The sequence below is a fragment of the Natator depressus genome, chromosome 1 (genome assembly GCF_965152275.1).
Source record: "Natator depressus isolate rNatDep1 chromosome 1, rNatDep2.hap1, whole genome shotgun sequence".
Lineage (NCBI taxonomy): Eukaryota > Metazoa > Chordata > Testudines > Cheloniidae > Natator > Natator depressus.
In genome coordinates this window covers 272,671,608-272,697,587 of record NC_134234.1, presented here as the reverse complement: position 1 = coordinate 272,697,587, position 25,980 = coordinate 272,671,608, and the positions used below count along the sequence as shown (strand labels likewise).

The window sequence follows — 25,980 nt, the reverse complement described above, 5'->3', positions numbered from 1 at the left end:
TTGAAGCCGTAAGTGTACATTCAATGGAAACTAAGCACATACCTTAGGTGTAAACATGTGACGAATTCCATCCATGGAACCATTTAAGAGCAGTCCTCTGACTAGAAAGCATATAAGTACCACATAAGGGAAAAGGGAACTAAAATACATGATCTGAAAAACATTAAAAGATCATTTAAAAGACATTTATGGCCTTTATTTTCTCAGAGTTTCATTTTCTATAGTCAGTGCCTTTTCATGGTACAATTGCATGACCAAGATTAAATTGCAGGACAGACTCTCTGTTCCTCTCTATGGTGCAGAAAGGAGCAAAAGCAAGATAATGTTACTCAAATCATTCCCCAAATTGCAGAAACAGTTATAGTACAATATCTGGTCTGGTTGGTTGAACAACACAGAATTGGGGTTCCATGGAAATCCAATGGGTATGTCAGTCCTGATGAGCAGCCATTCTTGGGGGAGCAGCCATTCTTAAGCACTTTGCTTCCGCTTCTAAATTTACTCTGTTTCAGGCAGAAATCATGATGAAGAATGTGTCTGCTTCTTGCAGTATTGTTATAATCTGCAACTTGTACACTCTTTGGGAGGGGGATAACAGGTAGCCCAGTGGGTACACCCCACCAAATAATTTGTACTGCCAAGAAGGAAGGGGAGTCCAAAACAGTGTGCAAATGCCCCAAGATCCATGGGGTTTGAGCCATGTTCCATAGGGATTGGACCATTCCCCCTCACCTGAAGATAACATTTCACTGGGCTAGTAGGCACAGAAGTTAGTACACTTTAGAGCCCTAGAATACAATCCTGGTCAACCTTCTGAGCCAGGAGAACCCTACTCATAGATGCTACAGCACCCATGCAGCTAAGGACCAGGTTTTTACCTTACACTTGAGGCCTGACTTCATTTGGTTTTAAACGCATAAAGCTTAATTTTCTGAGATACTTGCCACCCCTGGTGATAAATATCTTTTTGCTTTACTGTTAACTTATCTGATCTCATAGCGGAAAGAAAACAGTATCCAGTAAGTGAAATGCTATCTGTCATTCCTTAACTGTTCTTGAAAAGGCCAGTAAATTAATTTGGTGCTTGAAAAGCTCAGTCGTTTTGTAATGTGTCAAAACAGGCCACACTTAAATCATTTCTGTTACTGGAATATGCTAAAGAGGCATGTGATAATTCCCAATGATCTGATGTAACATCCTATCACAAGATTTTCTGATTGCAAAGAACGGGGCAGATGATGCTGTCAACCATGAGGCATCAGAACCAGCCAGTCTTAAGGGCAACTTTTTTTTTCTTATCTGGGGCTGTATGTGGAGGAAAGATGAATTCCCTTAAATTTGGCTAGTATTTTATAATACAGCCTGGCATGACTCAGTCCTCTTGCCTCCAGGGCAGGAGATTATGGGTGGAAGTTCTAGGTGAGTACTTGCAGTCATGTTAAATACAAATTTTGCAGACTCACTTAGGATCAGGAATAACTGGAGGATGAACCTGGGGAGAGGATTATTGCCATTGCCACCTTCTAGGTCCATCCCAAAATGCCCCTCCACAACTTCAGACCTTCCTGCAGCATACCTCAGGTGTCTCCTTTCTAAATGCTAGTTGAGCCAGCCCTACTTACGACCCAACCCTGTAAATATTTACACGCACATGTAACTTTATTGACTGTCCCAGTTTTAGGCTTTACTGTGATGCATAAAATTTCCACTGAACCCTGTAGGTGCCTAAACTCACTTGGCACCTAAGATTTTCCTTTAAAATTTCCCTAGGGACCTATGATTCTGCCTCTGAGAATGTACACTGCTGCCTCACTCTAGGCGCCTGCACGCCTATCTCCTGCCTAATCCCCAGAGCAATTCACAGATCCGGGGAAGACTTTTTGTCACCTCAGTCATGTGTGGGGCCAGATTGTGGACAGCCTCCAAACACAGCTAATGGATTGGGCCCCTCAGGCGAGTTTACACAAAACAGACAGGAGAAGGAGGAAGAGGACAACTTCCCTCATAACATTTAGCCCAGTGGTTAGGGTATTCTCCTGGAACATGGGAGACTCACAGTTCAAGACCTGAGGAGGTGAAGGGATTTGAGCAGGGATCTGCCACTGGGCTATGGCATATTCTGTTGTGGGAGTTCTCTCCTGCTGAAGCTGCACACTCTGGATAATTAGTCATTGGCACAGGAGGGCTGGGTCCTCAGTGCTCTAACCACTGGACTATGGAGTCATTTTCATGTTTGTGCTCTCTTTTACTCTCTTGCTGGCCCAAATGACTCTTTGACACACACAGAGTGCATGAGAGAGTACAAGCATGAGAATTACTCTGTAGCATCTATTGCTGTCCTCCTCTTCGTCAGCAGCAAAAGGGGATGGCTGATAAAAAAGGAACAATCCCGGCTTCCAAAGGGAGCTGTATCCAGCCCTCATGATAAAGGATGTTACAGCAGCATGGACGCCTGTGAGACAGGGGATCAAAATGATAATGAATCATAAGGACCCAATCTACCTTGCTGTAAATAGACATGGATGTGGTAAGAGCACCTCACCTCTTTATCTGATACATAGAAACATATGCACATGTATCAGTGATGCAATAAAACAGAGGTGAAATTACCTGCATTATTTATGTTGAATGAAAACAAAAAGGGTTCTCAGACTTCAGCCCTCCCTCTTTCTTTATAACCAAACGTTATGTCTACAGTTTTAATGCATAGGTACCAACAGTTCTCTACTTGAGATTATAGAAATGCTAGATGAGTCACAACCTTTAGTCTGACCGTGCAGATTTTATGAGAGGGCAGGCAAAGGAAGTGGCAAGTAAGAATGTACAGAGAAGTAAAACACTGTAATTAAGATAAAGAATATACTCACTTTGCCTGAAGACTGAATGCCTTTGATCATTGCCAGGCAAACCAGAACCCAGGCAGCCAGCAAGCACAGAGTCATTTTCCAGTTCAGACCCCCACTCTCTGAGAGAGAGTTGGAAATGTTCAGTGCTTCTCTGTACCAGTAATAGGTGGTAGCAGAGCTTTTTTCACACTCAGGCTCCACAACTGGCAAAAAAGTTAATAAATCATTATTGATCTTTGGACATTGGGTAGAAAGTACCTTCACAGTCTTCCAGCAAATCATCACAGCAACCTGGAATTAGTTCTGATATATTTTATTACCATGGTGGCATCATTTTACTGAAAAAGTAAATCCACACACACAAAATGATTAAAGTCTATTAATATGAAAATATCACAGTTCAAAGATGGAATTTGAGGCCACTGAATGGAAAGTTTTGTATACAGCCCTTGAAAAAATACCCAACTCTACGTCCTGGAAATGAAATCCATTCGTGCACAGAACACCAACCCAAAGCCTATGAATCACCTAAATCCCATGTAAGCCCTCAAAATAGAGCTTTGAGTCGTGCACGTCTTGTACATAGTTTTCTGCACAAAGCTGAATTCCAGGTTTTCCATTATCATTAGGGAAAATAATGTACTGTAAAGTTATTCGGACATGTGGATGATATTAATTTTGGAATAAATACGGTGAAGCCATTTTCAAACAAGTGTGTGTGATGGGATGTACTAGGCCTTCATGGCCCGCCTCTGGAGGCCCCACTGCTCTGCCACACCCTATCCCAGGAAGCAGCACGGTGGGAGGAAAAGGTAGAAAAAGTGAGTCCTCCAGGCCTACCTAAAGAGGCCTCACTGTAGAAGCCATCTTGGAAGCTAGAGAGACTTGTCCTCCAATGGCTAGAAGGACAAGCAACAGCCAATCAGAGCCCAGCAGGCTTAGATAAAAGGAGCTGCAGGGCCTTAGCAGATCAATTGCTGGCTGGGACCAGAGGAGTGAGGGAGGGGGTGCCTCTCTGGCCAAAGGAGCCTGACAAGTAGCTAGAGTTTAAGACTAGCTGCACTTACTCTGAGACTGCAGATATTGGCCCTGAGATAGAGCTGGAAATAAAAGGGCCTGGAAGGAAGAGGCCCAGGGAAACAGCAACAGAGGATTGGAGTAAGCAGTATGTGGCTGCTGTGTATAGAGTCCTTAGGTGGGCCCCCAGAGGAGGGGATGGGCCCAGGTTCCCTTATGGGCCATTTGTAAAATGGCATAAATGCCAGGAAGAGGAGAGGCCTTATCTGGGAGCCCAAACAATGCACCATATTTAAAGGGCCAAGAGCCAGGGCTGAAGACCCTACTGAGGTGAAATAGACTGTTTAGTTATTGGACTCTTTAATACCTGGAAGGAATTCTTTTGGACTTTTTGACTTGGCCACATGGCCAAGCTACTGAAGACACAGCAAAGTTGGCCACCAGCATGCAGGGGTTCAGCCACTAGGAGGTGCTCAAGAGGTGAGTGCCCTTTTACAGGGTGCCTCAAAAGACTATCCAGATCCTCCATACACACACTCAGTCTGGCAGGTAGGCACATAAATGACTATTTTACAAGTCAAAATAATGATTTAATGATACCAAAGTGTTAAAGCACTTGAAAACAGGGTCCTTATATTGTTATGTTGAACTGAAAGTGGTTATGTGTATTACAGTAGTGATATTTTATAGTACTGTAATGCTACCATGAGTTTTCCAATAATCTTATACTTATCAAACAGTTAATGTATTTTAAAATGTATTTTAAAGGATTTTTTTTTAAAAAGACACATAAAATTCACTTACATTTTTAAATAATAGCATTTCTAATCTAGCTCTTGAATCAAAATAGCTTATGGAGGAAAGAGGTTTATTTTAAAGTCTAATTAATACAAAGGGCAGATCTTCAGCTGTTATAAATTGTCCTAGCTCCATTATGGCTAGTACGCATTTTCCTGGCAATTATGAAGCTATGACAACTTCTATGAGCTGGAAATCTGCCTCCGGGTATTGAAAAAGCAATCAAAACTGGGAAAAGACTTCATAAAGAAATTATTTGCAACATTTCAAATTGGTCGTCTTCTTCATGCAGAAAACAAACAAACAGCACACACTGAATATTTAAGATAAAAATAAAAAAATCAAAAGAAATGTTTCCTACTTCTAGGTGTATGGTCAGTCATCATGAGGTAATCAAATCCTAGGTATAAGAAGCACTTAGTTGTGCTTCATGATGTGCCAGGATAGGATTATCGCATTATGACTATAAACCAATCGCTAATTCTCCAATTCCTACTTATTTATGAGTCAGACAGGTATTTAATTCACAGGTATTTCACTGATTCTTTTGGGCTTTCTGTTGTCTAACGTGTTTTCATTAGGACACTGAACAAACATGCCACTGAAATCACTAAGGGAAAATATAATCCAGATGTTATCAGCGTACAACTATGTCCTCAAAGAAAACATCTTAATGTAGCCACAGGGAGCTTTGACATACAGTATTAAATATAGAAAAGTTTCCTCTGTGATTACATCTTCCATTTGTGGCCAAGTCAAAGTAAATATACAACTCATGATTAAAATTAGAAAAGTATATTTATAGTTTAGCCTATAACTTTCCTCATCAAAATATTTCCTAAGAGGTTAGCATTCAATCAGCCCGGTTACCCTTCAAATGACCTTTTTACATTATTAGGCCTTTTCCAAATTCTGCCTATTTTTCTTAGACGTCAGGTGGGTTATTTTTCTTTTTATGCATCTTAACACCATATCTGCCTTATTTTAGGTTTAAAATCTAGTCAGTGGTTTTTTCAATGAGGTAAAGGTAGTCTCGGGACAGTACTGATGCCTGTACAGACCAGAAACCTGTCCCTGAATCCTCCTGTCAATATTTGTGGTTTGAAATGTGTTTTTTTTCTCTCTCCCCTTGTGCTGTTTAAAAATCTCAGACAAAGGCAAAGCGATAAGTGAAGCATTATATAGGGGAAAGAGGGAAATGGACATGGGCGGCGAGTATAATATGCCAGCTCAGCCTCCCATGGCACAGCCACTGCCTCCGGAAGCCCTGTTGTGGGTTTGGTGGAGGAAGTTTTTGCTTGTTATTATGCCCCATGCAGGTTCTGGGGTGGCTGAGAAGGTAGTATCTGCTACTAGGGTTCCCGGGATCATCAGTAATCACTCCGGAGTCCAGGGATATTACTGATGAACCCAGAAAGTTGAGTAGCACATACCGCCTCCTCAGTTGCCCCGGAACCTGCATAGGGCATATCAAAAGCTCACGTTGTTCTTCCAGGAGAGACACGTTTCCTGTGGGATGGCTTGGAGTCTGGGGAGGGGAGGCATGGCATGGCAGTAATGGCTCTGGTTGACGCTGGGCTCCTCTGGCAGTGAGGGGCTTGGGACTCCGGCGAGCCCGGGACTCCTCCAGGCAGGTGTGTGGGTGGGGGGTTTAGGGCTTCGGCTGGCCCAAAGCTCCTCCGGCAGAAAGGGGGGGTCTGGGGGCTCCTCCAGGTGGGGGGGTGGGACTCGGGGCTCCTCCGGGGGGAGGGCAGGGTTGGCTACCCTGAGGGGGGACAGGGGGTCTCAGGGCTCCAGGTGCCGGGGGGCTCGGGGCTCTGGCCACAGGGGTTGGGGAGCAGGTGGAAGAGGCAGAGCCAGGGGCTAGCCTCCCCAAAGGGGGGCTCCACCTACCATCCATAGAAATGGACTATACATGGCATGCTATCAAATATGCAAAGCAAAAAACTAGAAAATACACAGAAAATATATCTTTTCCTCTAGTCTCTTTCAGTTACATTAATCTTAGGTGTTACTTAAAGAATAGTAGGTTAAAAAAAAAAGTACGGCTGTCGATTAATCGCAGTTAACTCACGCGATTAAAAAAAAATTAGCCGTGATTAATAGACAATAGAATACCAACTGAAATGTAATAAATATTTGTGGATGTTTTTCTACATTTTTAAAAATATTGATTTCTATTAAAGCACAGAATACAAAGTGTACAGTGCTCACTTTATATTATTATTTCTTATTACAAATATTTGCACTGTAAAAATTATAAAAAAAAATACAGGAAAAGCTGTTTTGTCCAGCATGTTGGGAGAATAGGGGGTGCCAGTAAGTGAAAAATTCTGGTTAAATAAGAGGGAGGGAGTTTGGGTGCAGGAGGGGGCTCAGGGCAGTGGCTTGGGGGCCGGGAGGGAGTGCGGGGTGCCGGATCTGGGAGCCACTCACCTCAAGTGGCTCCCTGCAAGCGGTGACCATCCTAGCTGCTCTTATGTGTAGGCGTGGCAGGCAGCTCTGCGCACTGCCTGAGCCGCCTCCCACAGGCGCTGCCCCCACAGCTCCCATTGGCCATGGTTGCCAGCCAATGGGAGCTGCGTTGCTAGTGCTTGGGGTGGGGCAGGCACGGCGCCGAGAGCCACCTACCATGCCTACGCCTAGGAGCAGCCAGGACAGGAGCCCCGTATCCAGTACCCTGCACTCCCTCTCACGCCCCAAGCTCCCTCCCGCTCCCAAACTCCCTCCCAGAGCCTGCGCTCCACACTCCCTCCCAAACCCCAACCCCCTGCTGGCCTCACGCCAACTGGACTATAAACTGGAATTTCAATGAAGATCAGAAATGCCAATTTATAGAGCTTTCCAGCTGGTGAAGTGCCGGATAAAACAGCTTTTACTGTAGTATTTTTCAATTCACCTCATACAAGTACTGTAGAGCAATCTCTTTATTGTGACAGTGTAATTTACAAATGCAGATTTTTTTTGTTACATAACTGCACTCAGAAACAAAACAACATAAAACTTTAGAGCCTACACCTCCACTCAGTCCTACTTCTTGTTCAACCAATCACGAAGACAAACAAGTTTGTTTACAGTTATGGGGAATACTGCTGCCTGCTTCTTATTTACAATGTCACCTGCAAGTGAGAACAGGCCTTCACATGGCACTTTTGTAGCCATCGTTGCAAGTTATTTATGTGCCAGATATGCTAAACATTCATATGCCCCCTTCATGCTTCAGCCACCATTCCAGAGGATATGCCTCCATTATGATGATACTCATTAAAAAAATAATGCATTAATTAAATTTGTGACTGACATTCTTGGGGGAGAATTGTATGTCCCCTGTTCTGTTTTACTCACATTCTGCCATATATTTCATGTTACAGCATTCGCAGTTGATGACACAGCACATGTTCGTTTTAAGAACAGTTTCACAGCAGATTTGACAAAATGCAAAAAAGATACCATTGTGAGATTTCTAAAATCAGTTACAGCATTGGACCCAAGGTTTAAGAATCTGAGAGGGACGAGGTGTGGAGCATGCTTTCAGAAGTCTTAAAAGAGCAACACTCAGATGCGGAAACTACAGAACCCGAACCACCAAAAAAGGAAATCAACCTTCTGCCAGTGGCATCAGATTCAGATGATGAAAATGAACATGTGTAGGTCTGCTTTTCTTTGTATTGTTATCGAGCAGAACCGTCATCAGCATGGACGCATGGACCCATGTCCTTTGGAATGGTGGTTGAAGCACGAAGAGACATATGAATCTTTAGCGCATCTGGCACATCTTGCGATGCAGGTTACAACAGTGCCATGCGAAAGCCTGTTCTCACTTTCAGGTGACATTGTAAACAAGAAGCGGGCAGCATTATCTCTTGCAAATTGTAACCAAACTTGTTTGTCTGAGCGATTGGCTGAATAAGAAATAGTACTGAGTGGACTTGTAGGCTCTGAAGTTTTACATTGTTTTGTTTTTGAATGTAGTTTTTTTTTTACATAACTCTAAATTTGTAAGTTCAACTTTCATGATAAAGAGATTGTACTACAGTACTTGTATTAGGTGAATTGAAAAATACTCTTTTGTTTTTTACAGTGCAAAGATTTATAATAAAAAATAAATATAAAGTGAGCACTGTATACTTTGTATTCTGTGTTGTAATTGAAATCAATATATTTGAAAATGTAAAAAACATCCAAAAAATTAAATAAATTGTTTAACAGTGCGATTAATCATGTGATTAATCACAATTATTTTTTTTTAATTGCACGATTAATCGTGATTAATTTTTTTAATTGTTTGACAGCCTTAAAAAAAGTTGTTTTTTTAAATGGTGATATCCAAATAAAGGGTCTAACTCAAAGCCCACTGAAATCAGTGGAAAGACTGCCCTTGACTTCAGTGGATTTTGGATCAAGCCCAACGTGACTTTAAAAAAAAAATGAATGTATCCAAGACTTACAGGTATGAGAAGTATTTTTCACCAAAGGACACTGATCCCATGGCAAGGGGTGCTGAAACGACTGAGAAAAGTAAAACAAACTCCATCCAATGATGACATTGTAGTAGAGGGCCACAAAGAAACATACCTGAAGTATAAAACAAGATATTTTAAAAGCTTTATTGAACAACTGCATATCATAAGATAAAGTAAATAAAACAATGAGCTAAATCCAGCACTACATAAAATTGCTACTGAAATTAATGAGAATTTTGCCTAAGTAAGGAATGAATAAAGGCTCCGTGATTTGGCCCTTGTGGATATATTTAAAGTCCAATACTTTCCAAATTCTTGGTTTCTTTTCCCTGTGTTTATCATGCATACCTTGCTAATATTTTAGCAGATTCTCTTCCTCCAAAAAGACTAATATTTTTATATATTAGAATATGAGCTTTACGGATTCTGTAAACATTGTGAATTGACTTTGGAGCTAGAACAAAAATTATTAACCTTTGGTTAAAACTGAGCAGAAAGTCCCAATGTATTTCATTGTGATGCTCTGGAGAACATCAAACTATGTAAATTACGAACTTACCACACAGCTTGCAAAACCAATTCCACCGAGCGTGGGGCTGATGTAATTCCATACGCCAATGCTTCCTCGTCGGATTCTCTGGCCCACAGAAAGCTCCAGGAAAAAAAGTGGAATCCCTATTATCATCAGCAAAATTAAGTATGGCAAAAGATATGCACCTATGAAAACAAGAGGACATCAATCACTATTAGGATGAGGAAGAGTCTTCTAAGTCAGGGGCTGGTGTAAATTTCTGAAAGGAGAACAAATAATGGATGACACAAATGGCTGAAATGTTTAAAGTGTGTGTGTGTGGTTTTTTTTTCCTTCAGGCTCCATTGAAAAAATTAATTGTGACTAGATGCTTAACACAATATTAACAAGTGAGAAAGATTACAGACCAGAATAGGGTAAGAACAGGTTAAAGAACATTTAAATAAGTTAGATATCTTCAAGTCAGCAGGGCCAGATGAAACTTACCCAAGACCACTTAAGGAACTAGCTGAAGCAAGGTGAACCATTAGCAATTATCTCAGAGAACTTTTAGAGGACAGATGAGGTCCTGGAGAAGAGCACACATTAGTACCTGTCTTTAAAAAGGGGAATAAAAAGGTCCTGGGGAATTATAGAGCAGTCATCCTAACCTTGATACCCAAAAAGATACCAGAACAAATTATTAAATAATACATTAGTAAGCAGCTAGAGGACAATAAGGTGATAAGGAATAGCCAACATGGACTACCAAGTATAAATCATTCTAAACTACTCTAATTTTCTTATTTTTCTTTGACAGGATACATGGCCTAATGGATAGGGGGAAGCAGTAGATATGATATATCTGGACTTTAGTGAGGCTTTTGACACAGTCCCACATGACAGTCTCATAAGCAAATGAGGGAAATGTGGTCTAGATGAAATTATTATACAGTGGGTGCCCAACAGGTTGAAAAAACATACTCAGAGAATAGTTATCTGTAGTTCACTGTCAAATTGGGAAGACATATCAAGTGGGGTCTCACAGCAGTCACTCCTGGGTCTGGTACTATTAAACATTGTCATTAATTTCATTGAATGTAGAGAGTACACTTGAAAAATGTACAGACAACACCAAGCTTAAAGAGGTTGCAAGCACTTTGGAAGGTCAGATTGGAATTTTAATTTATCTTGATTACATTGGAGAATTGGTCAGAAATCAAAAAGATGAAATTCAATATAGACGAGGGCAAAGTATTGCAGTTAGAAAGGAAAAATCAAGTGCACAAAAACAAAATGGGAAATAAATGGTGAGGCAGTAGTACTGCAGAAAAAGAGCTGGGGGTTATAGCAGATCACAGACTGAATATGGGCCAAGAATGTGATGCTGCTGCAAAAAAAGCAAATATCATTCTGGGGTGTATAAACAGTTGTGTCATATCTAGAGCAAGGGAGACAACTGTCTCGCTCTAGTTGGCATTGGTGCAGACTCAGCTGGAGTACTGAGTCCAGTTTTGGACACCACACTTGTTGTGGAAGTTGTGGAAAAAAGGGAGAGTCCAGAGGAGCACAACAAAAATAAGAGGTTTAGAAAACATCACCTGCAAAGGAAGATTGAAAGAATTGGCCATGTTTATTCTTGACAAGAAAAACTGAGGGAGGGGGGGAGAGGGTTTGGTCATGATAGCAAATATGTAATTTTCAAATATGTAACAGATTGTTGTGATTAATTGTTCTCCATGTCCACCAACGGTAGAACAAGAAGTAATGGGGTTAATTTGAAGCAAGGGAGATTTAGGTTAGATATTAGGAAATACTTTCTAACTATAAGGATAGTTAAGCACTGGAACAGGTTATCTAGGAGGTTACAGAATCCCTGTCACTGAGGATTTTAAGAACAGGTTAGACAAACACCTATCAGAAATAGTCTAGGCATACTAATCATGTCTCAGCTTCTGGGGATAGACAAGATGATCGCTCAGTGTCCCTTTCAGCCCCATAGTTCTATGATTCTATTAAAGCAGTTGATACCCTTCCAGTTTTAATCTCTGCCTGTCACTTGTAGAAATGGTTTTCCATCATACAGATAGTGTAGTATTCATCGGAAAATGCTCATGCATCTTTTAAAATTAGAAAAAACAAGAAATCTCATGTTTACAAAGCGCTTTCTGTTAAGTAAATGTATATCATTTCGAGCCAAACCTTCCCAAGGAGTGAGCCTCTCTGATCTGGCTACTTGATTGTGCTAGATTTTGTGTGCATATAATCACACTCATCAGAATAGTAGTGATATAATCACATGCTAAATCAACCTACCTTCAGACACTGTGTGTGTTAACTGCCACCAGAGCAGCAAAAGTGCACATTTTTGACCTATAAAGGGATTGTGTGATGTTGCAAAAAACTTTCAGTGAGATTTAGGCTCCTAAGTACCTAAGTCACTTTTGAAAATGAGACTTAGCTGTCTAAATTTCTTGGGCCTTGTAATGGTGAGTGGAGCAGTGCTTAAATACCTTTAAAAACTGGACTTAACTGACTAATGTTACCCAGGATGTCTGTACTAGAGCAAGAACTGAACCCATGTCTTCAACATCTCAACCTACAAGCTTAACCACAAGGGTCTAAAGTTAAGCACATACTTAACTCCTGTGTGGAATTGGGGCCCTCTTGTACACCAGTTGTAGGTTGCAAGATTTATCAATTAAACCAATGGGCCAAATTTACCCTTGCATAATTCTGCATTGTCTTATACCCTTATACCTTTGGGGTGGAGGGATAGTTCAGTGGTTTGAGCATTGGCCTGCTAAACCCAGGGTTGTGAGTTCAATCCTTGAGGGGGCCATTTGGGATCTGGGGCAAAAATTGGGGATTGGTCCTGCTTTGAGCAGGGGATTGGACTAGATGACCTCCTGAGGTCCCTTCCAACCCTGATATTCTATGATTCTGTACAACTCTGTTATTTTCAGTGCACAGGTATAGATCAGCAGCAGGGTGTCCAGATGTCCCGATTTTAGAGGAACAGTCCCTGATATTCAGGGCTTTGTCTTATATAGGTGCCTATTCCCCCTACCCCATCTTAATTTTTCACATTTACTATCTGATCACCCTAGTCAGCACAGAATCAGAACAAATATGTTTTGTTTCAGCTTCTTGCAGTGTCATCCTCACACTGTCACAAATGGGAATTATATGAAAGCATTCTTTCCAATGCATGAAAAATTGGCACATGGGTGTTCTAGTGTACATGACAAATTAGGATAATTCCTATTCAATTTGGGCAACATTTGGCCATATTTCCTAACAGCATCCTAAATTAGCAGAGCACACAGGTAAAAGTGGCTCCGCATGCCAACTATCAAGATAGCCCTTTTGAGTGTCACAGCTTGGTATGATTTCTGTATTTTCATGCCACAGTTCTGTTCTATATCTTAAAAATATTTTTCCTTTTGAAGGTGCAAGTTGTAACATTAAAATATGTGTTAATATAGCTTTATAGTTCAGATCTGTATATAAAATAATTTGTCCTCTAATAAAATTATCTATTGTAATATGATGTTACTGTCATATTTTCTGACCTGACATCCCAAACTATCAATTTCAGAATGCTTGGATTAAAGCTGTGCATGACTCAGCACATTAGAGAAAGCTGTGAACTGCAATATAAATGATGTGTGATTAAATAAAATGTATCACAATCAAATATGTGCATGGAAATAATCAACTCCCAAAGAGCTCTAGGTAGAAAAATACTGTTGACAATATTTAACAGTTTCCTAGATCTGTATTTTGTGGAGTTCCTAATGTAAATATATGACCCAGCAAGTCTGCCTTGTGGGCCAGTATTGCAAATCTGGTTAGACATCATTTACACCAGTGGTTCTCAAAGCCGGTCCACCCCTTGTTCAGGGAAAGCCCCTGGCGCGCCGGACCAGTTTGTTTACCTGCTGCGTCTGCAGGTTCGGCCAATCGCGGCTCCCACTGGCCATGGTTCACTGCTCCAGGCCAATGGGCGCTGCGGGAAGCGGCACGGGCCAAGGGACGTGCTGGCCGCCCTTCCCGCAGTCCCCTTTGGCCTGGAGCGGCGAACCACGGCCAATGGGAGCAACGACTGGCCGAACCTGCAAGTGTGGCAGGTAAACAAACCGGTCCAGCGTGCCAGGGGCTTTCCCTGAACAAGCGGCGGACCGGCTTTGAGAACCACTGATTTACAGAGCCATGCTGTATGTAAGTGTGATGCATGGCTAGAAAGGGTTAAACAGCCTGCAAAATAAATAACCGTCAAAATACAAGTGGGGAGATAATGTTTGTGGTTTTGTGTATTTACATATGTATGAGTAGGGTCAATGATGTAATCAACAGTCCCTGTCTATGCTGTATTCTGATAATTCAGAGGTCAAAAGAACATCCTATCATTTAAATGAATTGTAAACACAGGATATCTCAGTATTCATCTCTCTTTGAAATGTACTGTGAATGGTGGAGGAACAAACAAATGGCCTTATGTTAATTCGTATAGCTAAGTACCGGTGTTGGATCTCCTTCAAAGTCACCCTAATTACCTGTTGTTCCCTGAGGAACTCCAACTTGTCAAAAGACATGAAATTGTATAAAAGATCCTTGGATCCTGATTCTGTCATCTCAGATCTGCTTAGGCTTCATCAAGGGAAGTTTGAGTCCCAAGACTGAGGTCCCAGTTATGCTGGTACGCCCTGAATATGAGATTTGGACATTGAACTATAACCTATAAACTATTTCTGAAAGAACTCTTTGCAACTACAAAGCTCACCATCTCTGCTATGAATCTGAACCTCAATGAATTGAACTCTAACTCTGTATGTACACTGATCATTTAACCATACTCTCTCTTTTGTTTTATAATAAATTTTACTTTAGTTAATAAGAATTGGCTGTAGCGTTTACTTGGGTAAGATCTGACACATTCATTAACCTGGGAGGTAATGTGTCCAATCCTTTGGGATTGGTAAAACCTTTTCTTTTATATGATGAAATAAGATTAACAGAAATTTTCATCCTATCTGACGTGGGTACCTGAATGGAGGCCTGAGGCTGGATCACTTTAAGGGAACTGTGTTGTTTGGACTTCTGAGTAACCAGTAAGGTAATAAAGAAGCTGTTTTATGCTGTCTTGGTAAATCTAAGTATTGGAATATCCACCAGCTTTATGGGGATTATCTCCTCCATTCTTTGCAGTTCACCCTAATTGAGTGACCATAGCTGGCTCCCCACTAGGGCCCCGGTCACAGTAAGTAAGGTATCCTTAATTGACACTCTGACATTATTTTATCCGTGTAACCATGATATCACTCCCCCCAACCAATTTCCATTTTCTTTCTTTCTCAGACTATAATGAAAAAACAAACATTAGAACTGTCTCCATACCAATCTGTGGATACCATGGTGTGCTCTGTATGTCAACAATATGTCCAATACTAAATATGAATCAAAATACTGATAAGTTTCTGTGGAAGAGTGCAAGGAGGGAGCAAGCAAAAAAGGGTCTCAAATCCCAAGGTCAGAGAGAGAAAGCTATTAAACTAGGGAGTCAAAGTGAATAGGGAGATCTGGAACCAGAGAAAGGAAAAGGGTTTGGAGGCACCCAAGTCCTACCGCCAGTCTAGCCACGTCCCATTAAGGAACTGGGATAAGACCAATATTTTCACTAGAGAAATTATCTGTAACCAATTCAGCCTCAAGTCTACAATTCTTTTCTATAGTTATTTGCATCTTTAAAGTCACAAGTGTCAAAGATAAAAATGTTGAAGGTTAGCCCATCATAAAAGTTTACATGCTATTAATGATTTTAGAACACATTATATAGAAGGAAATATAGTAAATTTATTGTTGTAGTGGAAAGCTTTTTAGTCAATATATTGTTTTTTGGTAGCTGGAAATTGATTGGTTTACTTCTAAAAATACTCACGGGGCTTTTCATTGTCTGCAATTATTTGTCAAGTATAAGTAGTTTATAGTTAAAGAATAAAAGTTTGGATTAGATTAGAGTTATCATATTGGAAAAGCTGTTCTATTGGAAAATCTACATGAAGGTGCTTTGCTATATAATCAGGACTCATACAGACATTTTAATCAAATGATCTCAATGCAAGATTGTAGAGCAGTTCTAACAAAGACATTTAGAACAGGCTTTGTGAAATTTATGCAAAAGCACTCTAATTGCAATACAAAATAGATTGAACAGTCTTAAAATGTGGAGTGTGCAAAAAGAGAAGAATCAAAACCTATGTTTGAGTGTCCATTTATATCAAAGTCTCCCCATCTTGCTTTGTTATTTTAAATCACCAGGAAACAGAGCAATACATTTTTCATTCTTCTCAACCAGTCAGAAGCTGACCTTGTCCCCAAAATAATATAAAATAAGTAAAGAAAACAGACTGCAGTAGGCACTATTAAGCCATGCATTCACTGGCCCAGCACCCTGCAATAAACACAGCATCTACCTCAGCGATGAGCTGCCAAAATCTTAACAACCGGTTCCCTCCTCACCCCACGAGGGGGTCATGGCCTGCCCCTGCCCCCCGGGACTCCTGGCCCATCCAACCCCCTGTGTTCCTTGACGCACCCCGCCCCGGGACCCCTGTCCCATCCACCCCCCTCCCCTGTCCCCTGACTGCCCACAGAAGCGGGCAGGAGAGTCTCGTGGGCTGCCATAGTGGGTGCCCATCCCACCCTGCCCCTAGAAGCCAGAGGGACCTGCAAGGGGGCGAGGTGGGGAGTCCCGGCAGTGCTTACCTGGGGCGGCTCCCAGGGCTCCTAGGGGCAGGGTAGCGGCCACTCCCCCCACTGATCACTTGAAAAGTGGCGCCTTAGGCACCGACTCCGTGGGTGCTCCGGGGCTGGAGCATCCGCGGGGAAAATTTGGTGGGTGCAGAGCACCCACTGGCAGTTTCCCGCCCTGCCCTGCGCCCGGCCCCAGCTCACCTCCGTTCTGCCTCCTCCCCTGAATGCACCACCCCGCTCTGCTTCTCCGTCCACCCCCCACCCCCGGTTTCCCGCGAATCAGCTGTTCGCACGGGAAACTTTGGAGTGCTGAGAAGCAGGCGGCGGCTTCATGCTCAGGCCAGGGAGGCGGAGGCGAGCTGGAGCGGGGAGCGTTTCCCCTGTGTGTCCCCCCACCCCCGGGTTACCTGCTGTGGCGCGGGCGGCCCTCCTCGCGCCCCACCCCCACCCCAGCTCCCCTCCGCTCCGCCTCCTTGGGCCTGAGCGCGAAGCCACCGCTTGCTTCTCAGCCCTCCCAGGCTTCCCGCGCAAATAGCTGATTTGCGGGAAACCGGGAGGGGGCGGAGAAGCAGAGCGGGGCGGTGCATTCAGGGGAGGAGGCGGAGCAGAGGTGAGCTGGGGCCGGGTGCAGGGCGGGGCGGGGAGCTGCCAGTGGGTGCTCTGCACCCACCAAATTTTCCCCGTGGATGCTCCAGCCCCGGAGCACCCACGCATACGGTGCCTAAGGCGCCACTTTTGGCCAGTTGTTATATTTAGAAGCCCTTTTAGTACCAGTTGTCCCTCGCGGGACAACTGGTTCTAAAAGGGCTTTTAAATTTAACAACCGGTTCCAGTGAACCGGTGCGAACCGGCTCCAGCTCACCACTGATCTACCTATACTTAGAATAGGAGATACCATGATACTGCGGTCACTTTGGAAGGACAAATATTGAGCTCTTAATGTCAACCACTGTAGATTTATTTTCCCAGACCACAGAACAACCCTAGATTTGTATTGTTAATTAATTTAATTATATATACATTATTTATTTTATTAATAAATTTGTGTTTCATCTGGATTAATTTGGCAAGCTCAAGCTGACACAGTACTTGTAAAGATGCCTGACCATGTCAAAACAATCTTTCCTTGGTCTAAGGAAAGCAGCTGATAGACTGGTGCTGCTGGTTCACAGAATTAAGAAATGAGTTTGCAAAATTCATAACTGATTAGCACTAACCAAAGCTTCACAAAATAACTATAAGTTTGATGAATGTGAATTAGTTTAATTTGTTTGTGTTAGCCAATAAGGATACATGATCAGCCCTACCCTACCCATATACTGCCTACAAAAGCCCTTAAACAGAAAGAATATATGGCTTTCAAGAACACTATATCCAATTTCCACTTTCTGGATCAGAACTTCCTATTTAGCACAGAGACAAGGAAATGAGTCAGATTCCACAGGGACCCAACAATTTAATGGTTCTAGCCCAGAATAAAGGTACAAATTAAAGCTAAACGAAGGGTGGAAGGGTTTGAAATGAATGAAAACTATGCAGCTATGGAATGTGGGCCATTGTGACCACAGGTTGGAATTCAAATAACTATTTTAGGCCTGATTCGGTAGCCTTTAATGGCATCTGTTTTCCCAGTCTGTACATTTTGAAGGATCTGGCCCTTAATGTCCACCATGAATAAAAGTTCTTGTTTGTTTTCAATTCTCTAGAACCGTCTCATTTTTTGTTCAGCAAATATGGACAGACTCTTTTTCAACTCAGCTGAGCATTCAGCCGTACCAGGGAGTGGATTAATAGGCTATTGTTGCATATCTTGAAGGAAGGCCCCAGCTCATGTATCTAAGACATGAATCAACAGACAAGTAATATGCAACTTGATGTGGTTTCCTTTTTATGTGAAAGGTATTAAGAAAAAGTGAAGCAAATTTATATCCTAGCATAATATGTTCTTCTAACATCTAGATTAGCTCCTTTTTGTCTCATATTATACACTGTATGATTAAAGTTATTCATTACCTATAGAACCACCATTGCATTCCCATAATATTTTGTTCTGGCAAAGACCTAGTCATGATCAAACTATCTAGGAAGTAGTGATCTAATGAAAAAGGACTTGATGCTCAATTATGCTAAGTCCCCATTAAACTGCTTTAGTCCTTAAAGTGAGTGTACATTAAATTTATGTCCATTTTAATGCCCCTTTACACTGTCTGAATGATGTAAAGAGGCCTAGTCTGACTAAGAATCAGGCCCTAACTATTTCACATACCATAATCTGCCCACGAAAATAACAAGTGAGAGGACCTTGCTTAGCAAATATTTAAGTTAATATAAAACAGTCACGTGAACAGGGAAATTCTACCAAAAAACACAAGGCCAAAGAAGCTTATCAGGTTAATGTATTGCTTCCTTCAGCAGATCTGGCTCTTTAAAATAAAGATGGGGGTGCTTTCTTCTCATAAACACTTGCCAAAATTAAGATAAATTTGAGATCCTGGAGAAATGTATCGGGTTTTTACAATGAAATCAGCAAGGCAAGTTAGTAAACACTGACCCTTACCTCCACCATTTTTCTGACACAGGTATGGGAATCGCCACACATTTCCCAACCCTACAGAAAATCCAACTTGTGCCAGAATATACTGAAGTTTGCTGTTCCAAGCTGGTCTTTCATCTTCTACGTCTGACCCCTCTTCAACATCTACATCTTTATTTTCTTGATCATCAACCAGCAGTTCACTCTTCTTAAAGGCATCATCTGCAGAGTCTTCATTAGAGAGAAGATCCTTAACTGACTCAATAACTTCATCATCTAGTTCTCTTTTTACCACCTTGCTGTTCTTAGGCATTTGCAATAAGGAAAAGGTGTAAGTGGGTCAGATTCAGTTCAGGCAAGCTGACAAGCCTCAAAGAAAGCTTTCCTTTGGCTAAACCAAAAATGTTGGTAATTCACTGAACAGTTAGACTGAAGAGGATGTCAGATTAGTCCTTCATACAGAGTGTTCAGAAGAAAGAAGATTTCTGGTTCTAAATGTTTGAACTATATATATCTGTGAAATTAAAAAAAGAATACATTATTAAATTATACAAGAAAATGTAATTAGGAAAGTTATTTGCCCATTTATCTATTTCAGTTTATTTTCACATTAGGTTACAAGAAAACTTCTAACTCATCTTTTAGATGGTTGTTTTAATTTGCTTGTAGACTACATTGAAAGTCATATTCCTCTCCTTATAAATAAAATGTCAGAGAGACACCATCAATATGTGGAGGTCCAAATTCTGATTTACACTAAATTATGATAATCCACTTAACTCTACCTTTCAGATTTCAAGCATCTATTTAAAATATGCTTTACTCAACTGCTAAGAACTACTGTGTGTGTCATGAGCCTAGTGGCCTGCTAGGCAAGGCTGAGAGCTTCTTAATGAGGCTTTGATCCCTAAGCCCTTTAGCACCCATCAACCCTTAACTAGGTGCTGGGGCTACTCCGGAAGACCAGGGCTTTCAAAAGCCTACTCCTAAGCAACCAGAGGAACTAGCGAACAGGAGCAGCTAACAGGGGAGTTTCACGAGGGAATTCTCCAGGTGAATGAGGAGCGATTATGTGACCCTTGGGGTAAGTTGATTGTCTGTAGTGTGAGTGTGTTTGTGTCTGTGGTGTGCTTGCTGCCTGACTGAAATATACCGTGTGGTCTGTCTGGGGGACCGTGAGCTGACCGTGTGTGTGGTAAGCCTAGCGGCCTGCTAGGCAAGGCTGAGAGCTTCGTAATGAGGCTTTAATCTCTAAGCACTTTACCACCCATCAGGAGCAGTTAACAGGAGTTTCGTGAGGGAGTTTAGATGAGGGAGTGTGAGCCAGGGGGCTAGATACACTTAACATTCTTTAAACATAAAGCCAAACACCCCCTGATAAAAACAAAACAGCAAAGGAACGAGCTGCAGGAGTAAAAAGATAATGCAGGCAGAAGTCCAGCAATAGAGTGGGGGCTACCCAGTTTACTGCACTCAGTGCAGCACGTATGATTACCTGCCCCATGGGCAGGTGGTGTATGTGTGCATTCGATGCAAGCTCCTGGCCCTTAGAGACCATGTACAGGCTTTGAAGACTAGAGTGGCTGAACTGGAGGAGCTAAGGGAGACAGAGGTATATAGATGAGACTTTCCGGGACACAGTAGAATGGTCCCACCCCTGGTTTGACAGCCTCTGTGCTGTTGAGGAGGATGAAAGTCTCAGGGAAGGATCTCTATCAAGCATTCTTAAAACTACAATACCCACCTGCTGAAGTGAAAAAGCAGATTGACAGAGCCAGAAGAGTACCCAGAAGTCACCTACTACAGGACAGGCCCAACAAAGAAAATAACAGAACGCCACTAGCTGTCACCTTCAGCCCCCAACAAAAACCTCTCCAGCGCATCATCAAAGATTTACAACCTATCCTGAAAAATTATCCCTCATTCTCACAGATCTTGGGAGACAGACCAGTCCTCGCTTACAGACAGCCTCCCAACCTGAAGCAAATAGTCTCCAGCAACCACACACCACACAACAAAAACACTAACGTAGGAACCTATCCTTGCAACAAAGCCCAATGACAATCCTATCCACACAGTTATTCAAGTGACACCATCATAGGGCCTAATCACATTAGCCACACCATCAGGGGCTCATTCACCTACATATCTACCAATGTGATATATGCCATCATGTGCCAGCAATGCCCCTCTGCCATGTACATTGGCCAAACCGGACAGTCTCTATGCAAAAGAATAAATGGACACAAATCTGCCATCAGGAATCATAACATTCAAAAACCTGGTAGGAGAACACTTCAACCTCTCTGGCCACTCAGTAAAAGATTTAAGGGTGGCAATTTTGCAACAGAAAAGCTTCAAAAACAGAATCCAATGAGAAACTGCTGAGCTTGAATTAATATGCAAACTAGATACCATTAACTTGGGTTTGAATAGAGACTGGGAGTGGCTGGGTCATTACACATATTGATTCTATTTCCCTAAAGTTAAGTATCCTCACACCTTCTTGTCAACTGTCTAAATGGACCATCTTGATTATCACTAAAAAAGTTTTTTTCTCCTGCTGATAAGAACTCATCTTAACTAATTAGCCTCTCACAGTTTGTATGGCAACTTCCACCTTCCCTGTATGTCTATATATCTTTTTACTATATGTTCCATTCTGTGCATCCGATGAAGTGGGCAGTAGCCCATGAAAGCTTATGCTCTAATACATTTGATAGTCTCTAAGGTGCCACAAGTACTCCTTTTCTTTTTTCAGGGAAGGAGAACATCCAACTGGAGCAGAGGAAAATGATCCCATAGTTGGGACCTTCCTTCCAGCTGATGTTGTCGTATCCTCTCGCACTGAGGATACCTCTCTGGGGGAGGGAACTCCAGTTATTAGGAAGAGACAGGTAATAGTCATGGGGGATTCGATCATTAGAAACATGGACAGCTGGGTTTGCAATGACCAGGAGAACCTCATGGTGACTTGCCTGCCTGGTGCAAAGGTTGAGGATCTCTCAAGACATCTAGATAGACTTATATGTAGTGCTGGGGAGGAACCGGTGGTCGTGGTACATGTAGGTACCAGTGACATAGGGAAGGATAGGAGAGTGGTCTTGGAGGTCAAATTTAGGTAAGAGATTGAAGTCCAGGATCTCCATGGTAGCATTCCCTGAAATGCTTCCAGTTCCACACGCAGGGTGGGCCTCAATGTGTGGATGAGATGATGGTGTAGAGAGGAGGGGTTTAGATTTATTAGGAACTGGGAAGACTTTTGGGAAAGGGGAGCCTATACAGGAAGGATGGGCTCCACCTAAACCAAAACAGAACCAGATTGCTGGCACTTAAAATTAAAAAGGTCATTGAGCAGTTTTTAAACTAAGGACTGGGGGGAGAGCTGACAGGTGCGGAGGAGCCACATGGTTCGGACAGCAACATCCCTTAGGGGAGGATCTATTAATGGAGATGCTGCATGTCCTAGTAAGGAGGAGAGGAAGAAAGATGATAAAATACAGGTAGGATCTGATGAAAAACAGATTTTAAAAGTCCCATTCAATTACATCATGGCAGACAGCTAAAAAGTGGCAAGTTTTTGAAGTGCTTATATACCAATGCTAGAAGTCTAAATAATAAGATGGGTAAACTAGAGTGCCTCATATTAAATGAGTATATTGATATAATAGGCATCACAGAAACTTGGTGGAATGAGGATAATCAATGGACACAGTGGCCATTCTTATGTTCTTAACAAGTCTTTACAAACCAGCATGCCAACTGCTAATATTTTGATGTAGTCATACCTACATATATTGTACCATTGGGTACATGTGTAAAATAAAATTAAAAATCTCAGTTCAGAATTTCTATTTGACTTGTGTCTAAAAACTTGAAATTATTTTTTAATTTTTTTCTGGAATTTATTTATTAAGAATCTTTAAAAGGGGCAGCCTAAATGTCCTGAAATTGTTTCCTGAAACTCAGACATCAGTAAGATTTTCAAATTTAATATACAGAGAAGTGCTGTTGCTTTAATAGTGTGGACAGCCTATATTGTGTGCATGACTATATAGCACGAGAAATGTAAGAGCCCCCAAACACATTTTCAGGGTAGGGCTTTCCATTTATTAGGAGTGAGATGAAATGGTGCTTTAGATACAATTATTGTGGAAAAAGAGGATATCTGAACATAGGCTGAAATGTCTGACAACCTGTGTTTTTAAAAACCCTTCCCTTTTGAACATATATATATTAGCACAGACATAAAAAGTGTATATAATTATGCTTTCTTTTAACACAATAGACACAAAACACAATAGACACAAAAGACACTTGGGCTTGCTTGCAACTGCTCATAAAGTATTGTAGATATATCTGAGTAGCTATCCGATTTCTGGGGAAGTGCTTTGGAAGGAATTTTTCATCTTCTCATCGGGCGAAGTTCAGCCTACTGCAGAGGACTGGTATGAAGCCATCTGGACAATTTAAACCCCTGACAGAGGTCTTATAATTCAGGCTTAAGTGATGTGGAGAGCTTAGTGCAGGCCCTCTGAAGTAAGTAAATTTACCCCAAACGCCTAATCTTGAAGTCCCAATTGATGTTTTACGTGATGCATGAAAACTCCTCTAGCCTTTAGACTTCTAAGTTTCTGTAGCAGCATCTGGCCTCTAGTGGTAGGGCTACACTGTAGTGGTAGTGCTCTGCCAAACCCCTGGACAGTTTGAGATCTGCAGGGTGGTTTTAAGAATTTCAAACTAATTATAGAGGGGCAGATTATCTGTACAGAGGTCAGCTAGGCTATTTTCCAGGTCTTAATGCCAGATGACAGCAATGAAGGGAGTTATTTTGCCCCAGTCCTCATCCTGCAGCTAATCAAGGGGAGTGTTTGCAGAAACAGAGCTGGATTCACTGTCATTGTAAGTGCTATCATCTTGAGTGGGGAAAGCCTGCAAGATTAGAGGGAGATAATGCCATGGAAAGTGGTATGACCCAGGTGTCTCACCTCCTGCCCATCAGAAATTTCCCATCCCTCTTCATCCATGGAATCCAAAATGTAGGAGAGCTCCTGAATGCTTCAGGATAGGAGGGATGAGCACATTAGCACATATCTCCACCACATCTTCCATGAGTCATGCCTGTTTGTGATTGTTACTTACACAGATTCCCTTCCTCTAATATGGTCATTCTGACTGGACAATTGGATCTTTTTTTTTAAGAACAAGTTCCCATGTAGACAAAGAAAGTTTTTTTCTGAATAACAACTAAATAATATTAGACGCAATACACTTATAACTGTACTTGCCATGTTAGTATAAAGGCAACACACAACACCATTCACTGTAACTGACAATGCATATAGGTTTGTGAATGCAAAAGGGTGGGCCAAGGGAAATAAATGCAGCAATAGAAATCCAGAGCTCATTTCAGCAGCATTAGAAAATGCAGTTTCTCAGTGAAGCTAGGTCAATGTGTGCACTGCCTACTTTGCTACCTGAGATGAACCTACTGCTCTGAAACGGATGTTGACTCTTAAAGAGGTAAAATAAGAATGGGTCATACATATCTGTTTGTTACCATGGTACAAAGCAGCATTGCCAATGATGTGCACATATCTATTTTTATCATAGATTATGTAATAAAGCCCATGCATTGGAAGAGAAATAAACAAAACCTATTTGTATGCTTGCCTTGATAGAAAAACATAAAATAAACACTTGTTAAGTAGAAAAAGGGAAAATCAAGAGTATCTGTTTTCAAGTCTCTAGAGGATACTGTAGACTATAAATTGGCCTCAAAAAGCCCTTTTAAATTAGCATTAATGACTACATTACTCTATATTCCAAGATTCACATCCTGACAAGGCATCCACCAGACTCCCAGGCACAAAAGTTTTCCACTCCTATTTTGGCTTCCCTAAAAGTGGCAGCAAGGTTGCTCTGCAGGCCTTCTGGGTCACATGCCCCAGAGGAGCATCCTGGAGCAGGGTCTTGAAGATACCATTGGTGCATGTATGCCTCCAGGCCTGAAATTGGCTCCCATGCACAATCCATATTAACTCCTTAATTTCTACTTTGACAGAATAATCTGCAAATGGGTGACAAAAACTGTACATGGGGTGACTGCTGAGTAGAATTTTTTCCACACTTTAATACTGTTTGTGCAGCGTACTGTACATGTGCATCAGTTAAGGGGCATTCTGGCATGTGTTGAACTAGAAATGGGGCCTACAAAGGCACCAGTTCTGAGAAGTACTTAAGCACATAATGAACTAGCAGCGGAAGAGAGCAGAGATTGGTGGGAGAGTGGGGGTGTTATATAAAGGGAAAAGTGACAAGAAATAGTATCATACTTTTTGTTGTTTATCTCTGTATGTTTACCTTGCCTTTTAGGGAGAGGGTGTGTCTTCTATTCCAGCGGTTCTCAAACTTTAGCAACCCGAAGACCCCCATTTTGATTTTAAAAAATGTCACAGACTCCCAAGCATCCTGCTCAGCCCCAGGCCCTGCCCCCCACTCCACCCCACCCCTTCCCCAAGGCCCACCCCACCCCACTTCTTCCCATCCCTGATCCACCTCTCCCCCTCCTCTTCCGCACCCCTTTCCATCCCCTCCCACAAGCGCACCTCGACCCTCTCCTCCCCCTCCCTCCCAGTGCCTCCTGCATGCTGGGGAACAGCTGTTCAGCAAAGCAGGAGGCAGTGGGAGGTAGGGGGAAGAGTTGATCAATGGGGCCGGCAGCACCCGAAAATTATTCCACTCCCTCCTCCAAGCACGTTCTGTCCCCGCTCCTTCTCCTCCCTCCCAGCACCTTCTGCACACTGCTGAACTGCTGTTTTCCAGCATGCAGAAGGTGCTTAGGAGGAAGGGGGAGGAGTTGATCAGCGGAGCCCGTGGGGCCCCTGGAGTACCCTCAGAGACCCCCAGGTATCCGCCGACTCCAGTTTGAGAAATGCTGTTCTATTCTATTGTGTGTACAGTGCCTAGCACAATGCGGTCCCAACCCTGACTGGAATCTTCAGGCGCTCTCAGGATATAAATAATAATATTTTAAATACATGAGTCATTCCATTG

General features: G+C 42.1%; 1 protein-coding gene across 2 annotated transcripts in view; it reads right to left on the bottom strand.

The window, feature by feature from the left end:
- SLC6A15 (solute carrier family 6 member 15) overlaps positions 1-25,980 on the bottom strand; it is a 55,247-nt gene that overhangs the window by 16,290 nt on the left and 12,977 nt on the right. For both annotated transcript variants that reach the window (XM_074941958.1, XM_074941956.1), the window contains 5 exons: positions 18,949-19,438; positions 9,684-9,841; positions 9,110-9,236; positions 2,868-3,049; positions 43-153 (listed from right to left, as the gene is read on the bottom strand). In XM_074941958.1, the coding sequence (XP_074798059.1) occupies positions 43-153; positions 2,868-3,049; positions 9,110-9,236; positions 9,684-9,841; positions 18,949-19,237 (867 nt within the window). In that variant the 5' untranslated portion in view covers positions 19,238-19,438. The remainder of the gene's footprint in view (positions 1-42; positions 154-2,867; positions 3,050-9,109; positions 9,237-9,683; positions 9,842-18,948; positions 19,439-25,980) is intronic.